An 18,603-nucleotide genomic window follows, 5' to 3' on the forward strand; every position below is an offset into this window, starting at 1 on the left:
TCATATTCAGAATCTGTAAGCCTAAAGTCTGTCTATGCTGACTGGGTTCAGTACACAATCATGACACTGTACTAGGTTTATAAAGAAGGACAGCATCCCTTCCAAGCAGAATCACTCTCCATGTAGAAACGGTTCTTTAATGTCAGAGAAGCGTGAAAGTGAGTGAGGGCCAGTGGGAAGCTGTGGAACCAGAGGTTAGATTTCAACAGTGGCGGAATAGGGAAAGTTCAGCTACCTGCCAGACACCTGTGAGAGCCCATAGGTGCGGTCAGAAGGTGATCAGCTTCCCAATTAGAAGACATCCATCAGTGGAAGACATCCATCAGAGAGCCCAGAAACAGACCCACACGAAGACAGTCAGCGGACTGTTGACAAAGGAGCAGAGGTGACAGGAAAGGCGAGTCTTCCCAACAGGTGGTGCTGGGACAACTGGACACCCAGGCAGAAGGCAAAATGAAACTGAGTGTCGGCGCAAGTATTAGCTCCAAAGAGATCCGAGACCTGAGTGTGGGCAGCCTAGAAGGTCACATAGACTCTAGATGACCTTTTAGACACACCCAAAGCGCCCAGTATGAAGAAAAGCCTCCATAGATTGGACTTCATTCAAAAGCAAGGCTTCCTTTCACAGTGGAAACCCCATGAAAGTAGCAGGACTCATTCTGGACTGAAGAAAGAAGTGGAGAGCAGTTTTCTGATCAAATGTTTGCTTGCTTCCCCCAGACTTAAAAGGACCACAGACATGATGTTCGGTGGAAAGCAGGTGGTGGTGTGTGGCTACGGAGAGGTAAAGGCCCACCCCTGGCGGGCGCCCCCAGCATCTTGCTGAGCTGCGCTGGGGCTCCTCATGTGCAGGAGAGTACCGCTATTAGATGGGGAAGCCCCTGCAAGGGGCCTCGGCTTCAAGTACAGTCTTGCTTTGTCCCTTTGTGTTTTAGCCACTGCTCCCGGAGTCGGTTTTCCGCCTTGTTCCCGTGCCGCTCTGTGATGCTCTTTTTGCTGTGTTTTGATTCTGAGCCGTGCGAGTGGGTGTTTTGGTGCACGTGACTGTGCTAAGCGGTGGCCGGGGGCTGGCTTATGAGCTGCCATCAGTTGTTCCTCTCCCGCTAGACCCCGGGTGGGAATCTATTCAGCTGGCGGGGGCCGCTCTGAGACACAGGCTCCTCTGACAGCCCCTGTGCTGTGTGCTTCCTCCCTCTCCAGGTGGGGAAGGGCTGCTGCGCCGCCCTGAAAGCCATGGGCTCCATCGTGTACGTCACCGAGATCGACCCCATCTGCGCCCTGCAAGCCTGGTAAGCCAGCCCTTCCGCACCGCCACCTCGCCCGGGACCCAGCGTGGCCTCCAGAGAAGGGCCTAGGTGGTGTGTGCCGAGTCTTGTCTTGGGGGCGCAACCTTGACAGAGGCTGCCAGTAACCCAGTCGCCTCAGGGTCCTGTGCCTCAGCCCTGCTCTGCAGAATTCCCAAGGAAATAACGAACAACCGGGAGACTGCCCTGAGCCTGAGAACCCGAGCTCCACGCAGAACCCGTGCCCGTTAGAAAGAAAGGGGCACCGTCAGACCTTTCTGCGGCCAGGCCTGTCCTCCCACAAGGCCAGCGGTGAGCCACAAGGACACATCCCAGAGCCGGTCACCCACAGCATCTGGGATCTGAGTGCAGGCTGGTGGGAGTTCTCTGCCCTACTCTCCTGATACTCTTAGTTTGAAATAATTCTAGAAGGAACGTTTCAAAACAAACAGCCAGGAGACTAGTGTCTGCCATGTCCAGTCCGCTGCTTGCAAAGTGAGGGGAAGTGTGTTTCTCAGAGAAACCCGGCTGGACGCGCTCCCTTCTCTAAACCGCGTGCTTCTCCTCTGCCAAACATGATTGTCTTAACGACCTCAGCGCGCCGGAAGGTCAGTGAAACAGGGTGGCATCATGCCAGGTGGGGGCACAGTATGGAATAATTGTGTATGTAAAGCGCAGAGCTGCTGTCACATTCCAGACCCTCAGGAAAGGGTAGGGACGATCCTCCGCAGCAGGATAAAAAGTTGCAGAGTCCTGGCAAGTCTTTCCTGAAGAACATATTTAAAGATCTGACCTCCACTCCCCTCACAGCTGATCCCCGAGCCCACAGCTCTCCCCAGCCGAGTTCTGGCGTTTTTCCGCGTCAGGGCTGCACCACACCCCAGGAACTCTGGCCTCCTCCAGGCACTGTGCAGGTCTCCTTACAGAACCTGCTTCCGCGCTGTTCCGATTCGATTCTGCGCTCTTACAACGAGGTCCCTCTTGGACTGGGGGTGAGGCCATGCTGAGGAAAATAAGAGAAGGCAAGCCCTGGAGAATAACCACTGGACTTGCTAACCGCAGGGAGGCAGTGCATACACCTGCTCCTCTATCAGAGAACAATGAAGCTGACGGCTCCTGTAAAGAGGTACAGTCTTGGAAACCCTAGGACGGTCCCTGTGCACCGGAGCTGACTCCATGGCCACAGTGTGGGGCTGCTGCCAGGCACACTGTGGTCCGTGCCGAGAGGGCAGGGACAGCTCGTGCTTCTGCAGGAGCGTAGAGGAGAAACAACAGCGGAGGACTCAAGGGGACCAGGTGGGAAGAGGTGGCTGTAGACCTGAGTCTGGAGTCACCGGTGCAGCTGTTTTCTTTGGAAGCGTATCCCAGCCCGAGAGAACTCGTGTGTCGACACAGGATGTTGGAAACGTGGTCTGTTCAAGAAGCTGTGTGAACGAACGTAGGTACATTTGAGAGAGCAGTGCAATCTGAAGTAGAAATCATGTCAACTACTGCAACGTGGCCTCTGCCTCAGAGCAACCCTGAGTCTGAGAGCCAGGCCTGCCCAGGCCTGCACTGCCCTCACTGTACTTGTGGGGTCAGCCCACAGTTTCAGCCACTCGCTCAAGCCAGACAGCTTGTTGAAGTTCCTTTTTGCTGACCCTCGGTTCTACCAAGCATGGTGTCCTATCCCTGCTGCCTACGTGCCCAAAGTATGCGAGACGGGATCTCACCATGCTGGCGTCCAAGGACTGTGCTGCTCTCTCCCCGTGCTTAGCTCATCGCCACAATGACCCCACCCGTCATTCAGATACACCCGCACCTCTCCAGTCCCCCCCTCATTGTGCAGTGTGCACCGCATAGAAGGGCACCCACAGCACTCTGGCCTGGCTCAGCCTTCCCTCTTGGTCCTCACCGTGACATCTGTGCTTGGTTAACCCTTCTCAAAGGTCTGGTGTAGCAGATTTGTCCAGTCCAATCAGTTGTGTGGTTCCTTGACCACTGTCTCCGTAAACATGGCTCGTGGATTCAAGCAAAATAAGCTCCTTGGCCCCCAGCCCTCTCTCCGGCTCTCCTATAGTCTTTTCCCCAGTTGTGAGGGTTTGGGTTTCTCTGCGTTGGCGTGCGTCCATCCTGAAGGCAGTCGGTAGTCTCTAGTCTTCATCAGTTTGTGCTTCAAGCTCTCTGCTCCCAGCAAGCAAGTTTGTGTCATCTGCACAGCTCAGGTTGTTTAGAGTCGTTCTCCGATCCCGATACTGTGTCCTTCTTCAGATAGCCCCGTTTCTGGATCGTTTGCCCAGCATACAGGTGGAATGAGCATGATGGAAGGAGAAGACCCTGATGCCCACCTTTCCCGATTTTAAGCCATGCCATCTCCCCTTGTTCTGGTTGAATGCCTGCCTCTTGGTCTCTGTGTAGGTTTCATGTGAGCACAGCAGAGTGTGTTAGAATTCCCATTCTTTGTAATACTGCTCGTGGTTTATTATTCACCCAGTGATGGCCTTTGAATAGGCAATAAAACACAGGTGAACATCTTTTTTCAGTTTCAGCCAAGAGCCATCCTCTATCAGTCATACTAACCCTTAGTTCACATCCTCTTCTGAACCTAGCTTGAATTTCTGGTAGTTTCCTGTCAATGGAATGCTGCAACCATTTTTTAATGACCTTCAGCAAAATTTTATTTGTGTCTGATATTAATGGTATTGTTCCATAATTTCCTCATTCTATTGGCTCACCTTTTTTTGGAATGGGCACACATACGGATCTCTTCCAATGAGCTGGCCAGGTAGCAGTCTAGTAAATGGGCAAGCAAGTCTAGTAAATGGGCAAGCAGTCTAGTAAATGGGCAAGCAAGTGCTTCCATTTGTTAGAACATCACTTCCTGGAGCTGTGTTTTCCACTTGCCTTCAGTACAGCTCAGACTTCTTCCTGTGATACCATCGGTTCCTGATTATATGCCACCTCCTGAAACAGAATCATGAGACTTCGCATTTATGTCGATGTAAATGTTGGAATCTCATCCTAAAAGCAATGGACAGTCTCACTTGAATATTTTAAGCAGTGAAGTGGCAAACTCTGAATTGCATCTATGGAAATGGTAGAATGAATTAGAGAGATGTAAAACGTGGGGCACTGCCATGGGGCCAGGTGCTATGGTAGTAGGCAAGAAGTCATAAACCCAGAGTGTCGATAAGCACAGCTCGAATGAATGGAAAAGAGGAGACGGATTGGAAAGATGGTAAGAAATTGAAGTAAAAAAATCAACCAAATTTCTTGACAAATTCAACTAGGGAAAGGGAGCGGGCTAGGATTCTCCAATGTATTTGGCTCATACAGTTTGCTGAAGATGGTGCCGTCTAGCAAGGGAGGGCACATAGGAGCACCGGGGCTGGGGATGGAGGCATGGATTTATTTTTTAGCACACTGCTAAGTTTGAGATCCTGTGGGACATCCAGGAGGAGCTAGCCTGTGGTTATGTGACCCATGGCTCTGAAGCTTCAGCGAGGCCTGCACTAGCAGTGTACCGTACATCTGTGAAGCGGCCACCAGAGGTGATCATTGAGACCAAGGAGCAGGAATCGATGGTGTCACATGAATGGAGAAGAATGTCAAGGAAGAACCTTCCAGAATGCCACTATCAGAGAAGCAAAAGGAAACCCAGAAGAAACCAGCAGTATGAGTCTCAGGAGTACACAGAGAGGTTTAAGAAGGCAAATGATGTTCAATACAGCTAGCATGAGGACCTACAGAATATTTTTTATTTTGGCACTCAGAAGATCACTGATGATCAGTGTTTCAGTGGAGTAGGCGGTTCAGTGGCTAAGTGAACCTTCTAGAAGCTCAGTTTGGGTGTTTCATGGCTCCTGTTGTCGGGAAGAAATAAGTCCCAGGAATTCAGTGGGGCCTTTATGAACTGTGGTGCTCAGTCGGGGTTTTCTGCTTAGGTTCGCGCTATCAAGATTGAGAGCACAGGTACCATAGGGATTGGTGTAATAACTTTTGAGGTTCTGTGGCAAAAGGCTCCCCAGCCACTTGTTTGGTTCATTGGTCGTGCTTTATTTCTACAGCATGGATGGATTTCGACTGGTGAAATTAAACGAGGTCATCCGACAAGTGGACATCGTTATTACCTGTACAGGTATGATTACGGAAGAGAAAATGCGCGACACTTGGGAACACTTTAAGGCAGGAAATTAACGTGACTGGAAACTCTTAAAGCCAGAGATAGCAGTCCACAAACCAGTCAGTCGTTCACGTTCTCCCTGCCATCATTCTGGCCCTCCCTCCAGGAAAGTCGCTCTCCACAATTCTAACGCCCCACATTTCCGCCCACCCCCAGCCACCTGCAAGGTGAGAGTCATTGGCAGAGTTGTGTGGGAAGCCAGAGCTCAAATTTGTACATAGGATATTTTATCTCATCTCCCAAAGTGAGCCAGGCCGCCTATCTCCAGTCTCTGTAACTGAGCTGAGGCCAGAGCAGAGTCCTCAGAGTTAGAGAAAGTGAGGCAGGGCAAACCTGCCATGGCAACCGTTTTGAAGTGCACGATTTAGTAACAATTACATGCACCGTGTTGTGCGACCATCGCTGTTTCTTTCTGTTTTCACTTTTATTTAATAGCCATAGTGAAGCTCACATAGCACACATCTTCCCCATTTAAAAGTAAAGTCCTGCAACCGTCACCACCATCGACCTCTGGGACACCTTCACTTTCATCACCCCTAAAAGAAACCACACGTCCACCCGCAGCCCCTCCTTGTTCCACCTAACCCGTCCCACTACCACCGAGTCAACCCAACTCTTAGCCACCTTGTAGGACACAGTAGAACGGCCCCCTCTGGGTCTCCAAGGCGGTAAGTCTTTACAGGCGCAGGCGAGCTCAACCTTCTCCCATGGTACAGCTGGAGTTGAACTGCTGCCCCAGCAGGCCAATTCGCAGCCCACTATGCCACCAGGGATGCTCCGTATCTTCCTTAGCGATTCCTAAAGTGACCTAGAGAAGTTCAATGATTTAGGACAGGTCCACTAGGATGGGTAAAATAAAAATGGCAGATGTAGCAAGTGTTGGTGAGGACTTGGGGGAATCAGAATCCTTGCCTGCAGCCCGGGGATGGGGAAGAGGGGCCCTCATTCTGGAAAATGGTTTCACGATTCGTCAACATGTGTGCAAAGTAGAGCTACCGGTTCATCCAACAGTCCCAGCCCGAACCTGGTTAAAGGAACACGGCAGTGGTGGCACAGGGGGCTAAGCACTGCGGCTCGCTGAAAGGCTGGCAGGTCCCGGAGAAGGGTGAGACCGTCTGAGCGCATATGATTCCCAGGCTCGAAAACCCATGGAGCGGTTAGTCCCCTGCTCCTTCCGTCCGACCAATTAGAACAGTCTCCTTGGCAGTGGGTTGGAGGGGGTGTGAAGTGGTATCTCATAGGATTTTGATTTGCATTGTTAATGAACGGATGATATTTGCATACAGGACTAACTAGGCTAAACCTTTTTTCATTGTTCTGTCAATTATATACCTTCTTTGGAGAAATAAATACAAGGGGGTTTTGAAAAGTTTGTGGGAAAATTACATTATCTTTTCATTTCATTTTCCACAACTTGTTGAAGACCCTCTTTACTTGGTTTCTAATTGTGCGGTTTGTCATTTTATTATAAGGAGGGCTCATTATCAATTCTCTACACAAGTCCTTTATCAGATACGTGACTTGCAGTCTGAACCCACCAGCACCCCCACAGGGCAAGGTGGGCAGTGTGCTTCCGTAGCGGTTGCCCTCCATCCTGTAAGGCCCGGCACAGCAATGGGGTTGGCTCGTGCTGTGAGAGTCTTCTCCCGGTGTCACAAAGATCTCCACCTGTACCTTCTTCTGAGTATATTGCCGCTTTAGCTCTCACCTTTAGGTCTGTGGTCCACCTCTGGTTAGTTGCTGTGTACAGTGAGATGGAGGGGTCTGACTTCATCCGTCTGCATGTGGCCAAAGTCTCCTGTGTTCTTGATTTTGTCTCCTCTGTTTTTAAGGTAACAAGAATGTGGTGACCAGGGAGCACTTGGACCGAATGAAGAACAGCTGCATCGTTTGTAACATGGGACATTCCAACACAGAGATCGATGTGGTAAGGTCAACCAATTCATTAGTGGGACGTTCCCCTGACCCACCTCTCCCCAAGAAGCATATCTGGGCAAGGAAAGAGCAGAGTCACCGGCTACCTTCAACATGCCTGTCTTGGCAGAGCTGTCTGCAGCTGCTCACCGACTGACCTACGGCCTGCTCTTGAGGCCAGATTAAAGTTCCTTCTATCAAATTGGTCATTTCAAATGACTGGCTCCTTCCAACCTACTTGATGCCATCCGACCTTGCCAGGGCATGTTTAGATGGAGACCTAGATAGACTGAAAATGACCAAAAGCATACCGTGAGGCTGCATCATTGTGGTCAGCCGGCGTGGGGGATGTTGATTTTCGCAGGGAAGTGAGAGCGTGTGTCGGGACAGGACAAGTCAAGAGAGGGACACCTGGGGCTGGTGTCAGACCTGGCTGAAGCATTCCACAGTGGAAGCTTGGTGCCCTAGATGGTGATCCCTATCTTTAAATCGTGTGCTCATGAGAAGGATACCCCCCCCACACCCCCAGCCTTCCTTCCTAAGAAACATCAGTGCTGTAGATGCCTGGGGAGCCTGTGGCAGGGACTGTGCTCACAGGATTGTGCCCTGGGCCCCTTCTGTCTGCTGCATATTTCTTTCTCTAGAAGGCAAAAGACCTGTGACTGTACGCCTCACAGTTCAGATGATGAAACCCTTAGGTGCCCATGTTTTGCCAGCCTCTGACCTGTGATTGATTTCAGAACTACAACCGCAGGCATTTGCTCCCCATGAAGAAACTGATGGGCGAACACCAAAAATAGACCTTGGGGCCAGGGCGTGGCACCCCATCAGACTCAACCAGAAAACACTCCTAAAGTTGAACTATTTATAGGCTTTTCTTTTTTAAAATCATCGTTGTTGTTTTCTTTCGTTGCTTTGTTTTGCTCTGTCTTATTATTTGTGCATATTATTATCTCTGCAGGTCTGTCTAGATAAGATAGGCAGGATAAACTATCTGGAGGAGATAGTTTCAACAGTTCCAGGGGAACATGGGAGAGGGGGAGGCGGGGGAAAGGAAGTGGGGTGTTAACAGACTCAGGACAAGGGAACAAGTGATCTAAAATCAATAGTCAGGAGGGGTGTAGGAGGTCTGGTAGGCCTTGATCAAGGGCAATGTAACCGAGAGCAATTACTGAAACTCAAATGAAGGCTGAACATGATAGTGGGGCAAGAGGAAAGTAAAAGGAAATAGAGGAAAGAACTAGGAGGCAAATGGCATCTATAGAGCGCTAAATACAGGCATGTACATATGTAAATATATATGATGATGGGAAAATAGAGCTATATACTTATATGTATAGGTTAAGTCTTAAGGTAGCAGATGGACATTGGGCCTCTCTACTCAAATATTCCCTCAATACAAGAACACTTTGTTCTATTCAACTGGCCTTCCATGATGCTCACCTTCTTGACATGATCGCTAAAGACAAAGTGGATGCATAAGCTAATGTGGTGAAGAAAGCTGATGGTGCCCAGCTATCAAAATATATAGTGTCTGGGGTCTTAAAGGCCTGAAGATAAACAAGTAGCCATCTAGCTGAGAAGCAACAAAGCCCACATGGAAGAAGCACACCAGCCTGTGTGATCACAAGGTGTCGGTAGGATCAGGAATCAGACATCAGAGAACAAAAAATCATATCATTGTGAGTGAGGGGGAATGTGGAGTGGAAACCTAAAACCCATCTGTAGGCAACTGGACATCCCCTTACAGAAGGGTCTCGGGAAGAAGCCCCACTGAAAACCAATTTGCTCTATAAACTTTCATCCAAATCACGCTCAAAATTTTAAATAAAAGGACCGGCTGAACCAATTTATGAAACTTGTAAAGAAATGCTCAGACCACCCGTAGTCCTGAACTCTCTGAGTCACCTCTGCTAGATGGCTGCTTCCTCTGGGGCCAGCACCTGGTCTTTCTGAGCATTTATTGAGCACCTCATTGTATGCTACGTTGGCCTTCTCACTCACTCACTCACTCACTCACTCACTCACTCACTCACTCACTCACTCACTCACTGCCACCAAGTCACTGCGAGCCCTGTGGGTTTCTGAGGCTGTAACTGTGTACAGGAGTAGAAAGCCCAGTCTTGCTCCCGCAGAGCTGCTGTTGGTGGTTTTGAACTTGCAGCTTTGGGGATCGCAGCCCAATGTGTAACCACTACATCACATTGACCTTGAAGGTTCAGAAATGAAAATATGAGAAAGTCCCCTTATATCAAGTATCTTTTACCCCAGTGACTAGCCTGGGGTAATGCTAGTCAGCAAATATGAATCGATTTCATTATAACTGAAGTGCTCCCCTTTGTTTGTATGAAAACTTAGGGGACCTCGTCCGTCTCACCACCTAAGCCGATGGATAACTTTGGAATTTCTATTTTAGGCGTTGCCTAGGTCTGTCCCTGATGACTGGTATGATTGTAATAAACTCACCATCTCTTCTCTTGCCCTCTGAACGTACAATATGCAGAACTGCAAGGAGGGTGAGCCTCAGAGATTCACGCTCCCCTGAGCATCTCTGTAGAGGCCACCTGACACTTGCACTAGGTCACGAAGGTGCTTTCACTTTAGGGGGGTTCCACCACCATAGAGAGAGTGGAGCAGGGGATGCTGGCACAGGAGGGCAGAGCCTGGGTCCCCCACATGCTATGTGTAGGACACAGCCTTCTCAAGCTAATCCCATTCGGCACCGATCCCTGTTTTTCTGTGTTGCTTCAGCACTATGTGTTCAGTTTGCACGGTGTTGATTTACACTTGTTGCATGTTGCTTTGTGCATGTTTTGGAAACTCCCCTGCCCCATGGGAATACTGTTTTGAGGCCCCCGCTTAAGTGTGAGCTTTTTGAGGCAGAAGGCATGCCTTTGGTTTCTTTTGTATTTCCCATAGCACCTTGTACTACGCTCAGCAGAGAGTGGGCGCACAGTATATGCTGTGGTTTGACACCACCCCCAGCCCAGCCCAGGCCTGAGATTAAACTCCCTGAAACAGACCGATCCTAACCTGATCTGGGCAGGTCTTTCCTACCTGGCATGCCGGTTTCTCCTCTTAAGTTTCTCTGTGAAACAGGGTCAGCTTGCCGACCCCAAAGGAGCCCCTGTCACTGACAATGTGCCTGCTGATGTGTTTCAGGCAAGTCTGCGGACACCAGAACTGACCTGGGAGCGAGTGAGATCCCAAGTGGACCACGTAATATGGCCAGATGGCAAGAGGATAGTACTGCTGGCCGAGGTAAGGCCTGGAGCCGGCAGGGGCAGGTGGAGGGGAGAGAGACCCCTGGCACCTCAGCCCAGCGCTTGCTCAGACTTCCAGCTCCGCTGAAGCACACGTTTCACTTTACCAATGGGTTTTACTTCTGATTGTATAAGGGCTTTCCATTCAGCAATTAAAGAAACTATTTTGGTCCCAGCTCTTCACCAATTATGCTGTCTCTCCATGTCACTCTGTGGTTGAGTCAGATAATGACTGTTACTGGGGAAAGAATTAACAGACAGAAGCAGAGCCACTGTGAGCAAAGCTCATGAAGAGGTGATGGCTTTTGGGGGCTGGTTGCACCAGTAAGCAGCACGTGGAGGCTCTTGGCTGTAACTGTGTTCGCAGAGCTCTGGAAAAGTCCTGTCTTTGCTGCTAGGAGTTCTCCATTTCGGAGAGCCCATTGTCCTGAGTCCAGGACAGGTACCAGGCTACAACAAGGATGATAGAAAGCCCTTCTCTTGGGTTTCGATTTTCAGTTAGTTTTCAATCAAAGGAACTGAACATGAATGGGTAAAAGATAACCATCTTTTCCTGGGAGCCCATAAATTCATGTTTAAGTATCATTTCTCTTCCCATTTTCCTCGCCTCCAATCCTTTGAGGCATCTTAAATACTTGAGGGACTGAGTTGTTTTTTCGGAGTGTGTGAAGAGGCTTGAGCAGGTTGCTCAGTATGCCTTGATCACTTTGATAGCAGCCTGCAACCTGGTGACTTTTCTAATTGCCCCAAGAGGTTGCAGCTAGTAATTTCAGTGACCAAAGAGTAAGCACCACAGCTGTTCTTGGCGACTGTCCTTGCACAAAAACAGCCGCCAAGCCTCTTGGTAAACAGAGTGGGAGAGGGTGGTGTTGGGGGGTTTCCAGCTCTTCTGCTCCCTGGAGGACCCATTCAGAATATGAGACCGCTGGGGTTCAGGAAACCAAATGGAACCATTCTTTGAGGGACCTGCAGAGACCGCCCCTTGCAGGCCCACACTGAAGCCGGGCCTTCTGGAGGCTGAGAACAGCAAATTCCAGAAGTGTTTATGGTTTCAGTTCATGCCACTCGGTGAATTCCTGTTTCTTGCACACCCCTTTTGCCCGGCAGGGCTGATGGGGAGTGGTTGGAGAGGGGCAGTGGGCTTGGCTCCTCTCCCTGCAGAGCCTCTGCCCGACTTGTTTCTCTGTGAACCCTCGATCCAGGGCCGGTTGCTGAACCTGAGCTGCTCCACCGTGCCTACCTTCGTGCTGTCCATCACAGCTACCACGCAGGTGAGCTCCAGGCTGGGGAGTGGTGGGCCTGGCAGGTGCCACCCCACCTCTGGGGCTTGGCCGGCTCTGGGCTACGTTGTCAGCATCCATCTCACTCTGCTTTTCCAGGCCCTCGCCCTGATTGAGCTCTACAATGCCCCCGAGGGTCGCTATAAGCAGGATGTCTACCTGTTGCCCAAGAAAATGGGTGAGCATGCATTTCTGTCCCAGAGTCGCCATGGAGAACAGGTGCAGATGCCCAAAGACCTCCGTTCCTTACGGAGTCAGGGGGGATGGGATGTCTTCATCTTTCTAAAGTAAGAGCAAGGACTCCCACTAGATTCCGCTCCTGTGAGCTGCTCCCCCATACCCCGTTTCTACCTGGAATGCCCTTGAGATGGCGGTTCGTCGCAATTCCATGGAACGTCCTTTGCATCTGAAGCATTTTCTCTCTTTAAGGATCTTGTATGCAAGAGTCTTGAAGGAGGGAACCGCTTCCCCAGGAAGAGGAGACCCATGTGACATCGACTGGCTCTGGTCGGTGCTAGGCTGCTAAACAGCCACGCCGAACTTCGCAGGGAGAGACCAGGCTATCTGCTTGGAGACAGTGCATCTCGGACTCCTGCGTGGACAGTTCTACCCTGTCCTTGGAGGTGCCTTGAGTCGGCATTGACTCCACAGTAGTGAGAGGGTAAAGTCTCGGGCCCAGCAGGACTCCCATGCCCCAACTTCTAACCCTGGCTTTCTGCTTCAGGCCCAAGGAGAGGCTGAAGAGCCTCGGTCCTTAAGCGGTCTGTTACAAAGGAAACATTAAACTGTCTTACATTTTTTTAAGAACCTGTCTCACACACCTGAATTGATCTTGTATGTTTAAACTCTCAAGGGACTAAATCCCCTCTGAGTCTGTTTTGCTTGATACCAGGATAGCAAAAAGAAAAACCCCCAAACCGCCCATATTCTGGCCGAATGCATGATAAAGTTGGTAGGAGACCAGACAAGCATGGGGGAAATGACGTAAACTTATGAATCAGGAGCCTTTGTTGAAGGAGCTCTGTGGGACAGTGGATACGTGCTGGACAGCGAGCAGATCAGCGGTTCGAACGTAGCCACCGCTCCATGGGAGAAAGATGGAGGCGTCCTGAGTGACCCACCGAACAGAGCGTTCAAAACAGACGTCAAGTCCCCTTCTCTAGGCCCTGCCCTGCCCTGCCCGCCACAAAACTTCCTGCTTCTTTGAGTGCCCCTCCACCCTTTGAGACCTTTGGCATGGAAGCACTGGGCCTGAGGCCTGAGGACCCATGAGCTGAAGTTGAGCTTTTTCCATTCTGCCCTGGGAGTTGGAAGTGTGCCTCCCCAAGCCTAAAGCCTGCCACGGGCAGCCAGCAGCCAGGAAGGCATGTGGGCTGAAAGCAGGGGGGTTGTGGTCTGTTTCAGATGAGTACGTGGCGAGCCTGCACCTGCCCACCTTTGATGCCCACCTGACAGAGCTGACGGATGAGCAGGCCAAGTATCTGGGTCTTAACAAGAACGGACCCTTCAAGCCTAATTACTACAGGTGCCCTGGGCCGCCCACCCCCCTATGTAAAACAGGGAGGGAGTCTGGGGGGTGGATGGAAGAACTTGCTCTAGAACTTGGTCTCTGCCCATTCACACGAACCCAGAAGAGGGGCCTTACCCCTGTACCACAATTCCTGAGGGTTTCTCGGAGGCCATTTAACATCATGTTTCTGAGTTGCCTTTCTCCATTTCGTCTTCTTGCTATGAGTCTTCCCACATAATGGATGGAGAAGTGCTGGTCTTTTTCACTCAGGTGAACTAGAGCCACCGGTATCGACCGCTACCGTGTGCCCTCCAGGAAAGCCCCGCTCTTCACGTCCCAGCCTCCCACAACCAGATAGCATCTCAGTCTCATCTTTCTTTTTCCACCCAGGTATTAAGTTCCTGTAACTGAAGCCAGAAGAAGGTTTAAGGAATAGAACTCCAAGTCTTTGCTTCACTACTATACAGGAAACAATCCAGCAAGCTGCTTCTCCCATCCGAGCTGCCCGCCGTGCTCACCTTGTAGACCATATGTTAGGTTATTTATTTATTAAAATCTAGAATCCTGTGCCTGTCGCCTTGGCCCAGAGTGTGGTTACTGCCCCACGGGCTGAGAGAGCCACAGAGGACAGGCTGAGGAAGGAGGGAAATGGGGTAACCATTCCAGTGCATCTTTGCCTCAAGCCCCGTTGATCTGAAACCTCAGCCGATGCCATTCTCTCTTGTCCAGGGTCAGGGGTTCGTCCAGGCCTTCCCGACCCCTTGTTCCCTGGGTCTGCTGGACTACATTTTCAGCAGCTGCCTTGCTCAGCTCCAGCTCCTCCCCATGTGAGGCCTGGTAGAAGCCACTGAATGACCATGGCCTGGGTGGCCAGCCTCGACCATCCCCGACGATCACTGCCTTCTTTCTGAAACGGCTGCTAGGAAGGAGTGCTACAGCTTTGACTTTGGCTTTGGCAAGCTAAACCAGAGCCCCGCTGTGCCTGTGCCTCCCAGAGGCTCCTTCCTTAGCCAGGACTCCCTCTCCCCCTGATCTCTTGTGTCCGCCCTGGAGCGTGCCTCCCCTGTCATCTCAGCCGCTCTGCTGTTTGCTGCCTTTTACCCCACTCCACTCCACTCAGGAAGTGGGGACCCAAAGTTTTATTTCCCTGTCATTTACCTGGAGAGTTGCCCCAGGAAAGGCCCCCCAGGTTGGTTTCCTCTCTAAAAGAGAGCTTGTTTTGGAGGGAAAACCCCCCCCCCAAAATCATGGCTTCTTAGGACTCTGCTACTTCCTAAGCAACTTCTGAAAATTCTGTAAGGAGTAGAGGAAAGCAGACCTTCCAGGGGACTTGAAGAGTGCGAGCTTCAGAAATAGAACAAGTCACTCAGCCCGCAGAAGCAGGGTCTGTCTGTCTCCCGGGAAGAGCAGGGCAGCTTCCGGGCTAAGCTCTACACACGGCCCCGTACTCTGTGGCCAGTTGATCAGAGCTGGTTTGAACCTCATCAGACAGCTACCACCTCTGGCCGTGGCCAAGAGCTAATGCCTCTGCGATCTGCTCTGTGTTCTTTGGACTCTACTGTGGTATCTTTCTATGTTCTGACCTCTCCATCTAAGGATCCTGTGTGTCCGTTTCTGGAGCAGCTTCACCATTAGGAGGACGCAGAGTGGATGTGATTGGTATGACCTCCCACCTGAGAGCAGGACTGCTTTTGGAGACCGCAGTGAGACAAGGCCAGTTCTAAGAGCTAAAGATCAGCGTCCCTTGGGATTTTGAAGTAGAGAAGCCCCCACCTTTCCGCTCAACTCCCCGGCCTCCCCCTCCCACATACACACACACACACTCACACTTTACCATATTGAAACTCTCAGGATTGTTTCCCCACTTTTTCCCCATGCTGGGCTGCCTCAAAGTCTCAAGACCAATATGATATGACGGCCAGGACAGGCCGGACCAACCAGGGTCACTGTGACCTTCCACTCTGGTTCTCCTCCTGGGTCCACACTCTCCAGTGCCCCCTCATGGGTCCCCTCAGGGCTGGTCTGGAAGTGACCTTACTTTTGGCAGTAGAGAGGTGACACTTGGCTAGATGTCTGTCTGTCTCTTGGAATAGTAAACAGGTTCATCCCACAGAGACTGGCTCTTCGGGAGCCATGTGTCTGAGAAAGTATTAGAAAAATGTCCCCCACCCATCTGTAGCGCCTGTCCTGCAAGGAAGACCACAATTGCTGAAAGCCCCCCCCAGGCCACTCCCTCCTTTCTCTGGCCTCCCAGAGTTGTCCTGAGTTCACTGGCTGTTTCTGCACCTCCTCTTATTTCCAGAGCAGATTCCCACAGACAGGTCTCTGGCCTCTGGTCTCCTTTGTTCTCATGCCAGAAGCTGCAGCCTGCTGTTGCTCAGTGTGCCTGCCCAGTGTTCTCTCGGCTCCAGGGGTGAGCTTGCTGAGGGCATCGTGCTGTGAATAAACAGGGACCCTCCCTCAGCAGCTTCAGGTTAGCTGGGGAGTTGTTGCATATGGTGAGGTGCTTGCCTCCGAGTTTCAGATATCTCCTTATGTCTGTCTGTCTGCCTCTCTCTCTCTCTCTCTCTCTCTCTCTCTCTGTCTCTCTTTTTCTCTTTCTCTCTCTCTCGACCCAGTTTCATCAGTCATTGATACCTGCTGGTATCTGGAAGCTTGGAGGGAATCCCTACCATGTTCTCTGCAATGAATTAGAGCTACTCTTCAGGTTGGCTGGTTGGTTAGTTACCCTCTTCATAGACATGTTCAGTTTATTTTCCCAGGTCTCTGATCTGACCACCTCCTGCCTTCCCACCTCCCTGCCGCTGCCCCCACCCCTACCCCCAACACCCCTTGGAGCCTGGCTGCCTGTGGCCTCACACTTTTTCCTGCAAAGCTTTTTTGCTGCTTGACTTTTCTCTGAACAGATCTGAAACTGCTGCCCCCGTGGTTTTCTCAAAATCCACTTTGTCACGGTTTTAAAAAAGAAATCAAAATGCATTGTTGCATTCTGCTTTTTTAACAAAGGAAAATTACAGAACGAAAATAGGCAACACCAGCAAATTATATATGGACAAGTTCTGAACTATATATACATATATATTATATATATCCAAAAAAAGTAATCATCTAATTCTCATGATCATCTTACCACACAGACCTCTGAGGATCGCCTTCTCCAAGAGGTTCTGGAAATCTATGTCTGAGTGATTGTATTAGATCAGCAATAATGACCATGTAATCTCAAAAGACAAATAAAATATTCCTAAAATGAATTCTTTGTCTCCAGTGCATGCCTTGTGTCTGTGAACTAGCGACTGGGCAGAGATGAGAGCAGTCTGCAGGCAACAAGCCAGAGGCCTGATGTGGGCCCCGATGGGGAACCCTTCCCAATACACGGGTGGGGAAGATTCCCTACACTGATCAACAGCTGTGTGAGCGAGCCACCATCCTGGGCACGTTTAGGACAGCTGCACTACCGCCTGGCTCCAAGCCCCATGTGTACCACCTTAAGTCAGCACCCCAGCCTGAACAAGAGGACCCCACAGTGTGAAACCCTAGGGAGGGAGGGTTGAATTAGGTTGCCTAAAGCCACCAGAACCCGACAGGTGGCGGGGGGATGGGGGGGGTGGTCCATTTCTCTGTTCCTTCTCAACTACCTTCTTCCTTCAGTGACCTAAACTGGCTCTACAGGTCACGGGGCCAACATGGGTTAAAAAATACATACTATTACCGCCCATGCCTCAGAATCCTCTGCCACTCAGATTCCCGTTTACTGAAGCTAAGTGCCTGGGGGCTAGAAAAGCCTGGGCCCAGGGAATGACTCCGAGCCAGGGCCACTGCAGTGCGGAGGAGGAGGACGCAGCAGGAGCCTGGACTTGCTCTCCAGCCACAGATCTTGGCCCCTGTGAAGTCTGGACCCTTGGACACCCCCGGGTCTTAGTTTCATACTCACGGGTCAGCCTAGGCTGCCCACTGCTGAGCAAGTCTCCCTTCCACAGGGTATGGTGAGAAGTTTGGAGTTTGAGCTTGAAGTGGTGTGACCATTCAGAGCTGTGTTTTTCTTGCCTGCAAATTGTTTGGCACTGATGTATGTAGTCGTTGGGTGCCATCAAGGAAATGCCGACGACAAAATGAAACTCGGCCAGCCTGGACCTGCACCTCATAATCGGTATCTTGAGCCCCCTGTTGCAGGCACTGTGCCAATCCATCTCCTAGATGGTCTTTCTTTCACCAATTCTCCACCCACGATGTCCTCTTCCAGGTACTGGCATCTCCTAGAGCAGTGGTTGTCAACTTGTGGGTCACGATCCCTTTGGGGGTCAAACGACCCTTTCACAGGGGTCCCCCAATTCATAACAGTAGCAAAATGACAGTGATGAAGTAGCAACGAAAATAATTTTATAGTTGGGGGGGTCACCACAACGTGAGGGACTGTATGAAAGGGTGGTGACATTAAGAAGGTTAAGAACCACTGCCCCAGAGTAGGGATCGAATGACCTGAGGTATTAAAAATGCCTTCTGCAGAGTCTGACATCTCTTCCTCACCTTCATCCAGGGCCCTATAACTGGCCTCATGACACCTACCTGTACCCTTTCTGCCTTTGCTGCTACATTATCCTCCCAAACCTGGGCCTTTAAGATCTCTTGTCCCTCATCCTTAAGTTTTCTCAGGTCAGGTGCTGTCTCTGCTTCACCACGTCTCTGACCTTTGCCAGTTAGAGGGGAAGGGGTGTGTGTTTGAGCCTTGTAAGGACACCGGTTAATTACCCCCTGGCAGTAGACTCGGAAGGACTAAAGAGAGGGAGCCAGGGGAATTGGTAGTGCAGGCCCCAAACCAAAAAAACCCATGCACTGCTGTCCAGTCAATGGACTTGACCACCCTGTAGGACAGAGTAAAACTACCCCGGGAGTCCAAGGCGGTGCTTGTCGACAGAAGCAGAGGGCTCCCTCTTTCTCTACAGCATTGTTGACAGACGGGTTCAAGTCATTACCTTCCCGAAGCACTTAGCTACTGCACCCCACGACTCATATTTATGGGTACCTCCGCTCCTTTGATGACAAATAGGCTGAAAGATGGGGGGGTTATCAATTCCAATAATTATTACACAAAACAAAGAACTATATTGCCATCGAATAGATGGCAATTTCTAATGACCCCATAGGACATGGTAGAACTGAAGCTTCATCTTTTCCCCTTGGACCTGACAGA

The 18,603-nt window shown here is 50.7% G+C and overlaps 1 protein-coding gene across 2 annotated transcripts in view; it reads left to right on the top strand.

Moving 5' to 3' along the window:
• AHCYL2 (adenosylhomocysteinase like 2) overlaps window positions 1–15,241 on the top strand; it is a 140,210-nt gene extending 124,969 nt beyond the window's left edge. For both annotated transcript variants that reach the window (XM_075558650.1, XM_075558651.1), the window contains exons 9-17: window positions 721–784; window positions 1,201–1,289; window positions 5,330–5,400; window positions 7,278–7,372; window positions 10,522–10,620; window positions 11,825–11,893; window positions 12,002–12,080; window positions 13,307–13,427; window positions 13,803–15,241. In XM_075558650.1, the coding sequence (XP_075414765.1) occupies window positions 721–784; window positions 1,201–1,289; window positions 5,330–5,400; window positions 7,278–7,372; window positions 10,522–10,620; window positions 11,825–11,893; window positions 12,002–12,080; window positions 13,307–13,427; window positions 13,803–13,809 (694 nt within the window). In that variant the 3' untranslated portion in view covers window positions 13,810–15,241. The remainder of the gene's footprint in view (window positions 1–720; window positions 785–1,200; window positions 1,290–5,329; window positions 5,401–7,277; window positions 7,373–10,521; window positions 10,621–11,824; window positions 11,894–12,001; window positions 12,081–13,306; window positions 13,428–13,802) is intronic.
• The last annotated feature ends 3,362 nt before the right edge of the window (window positions 15,242–18,603 follow it).

The sequence above is a fragment of the Tenrec ecaudatus genome, chromosome 9 (genome assembly GCF_050624435.1).
Source record: "Tenrec ecaudatus isolate mTenEca1 chromosome 9, mTenEca1.hap1, whole genome shotgun sequence".
NCBI classification, from domain to species: domain Eukaryota; kingdom Metazoa; phylum Chordata; class Mammalia; order Afrosoricida; family Tenrecidae; genus Tenrec; species Tenrec ecaudatus.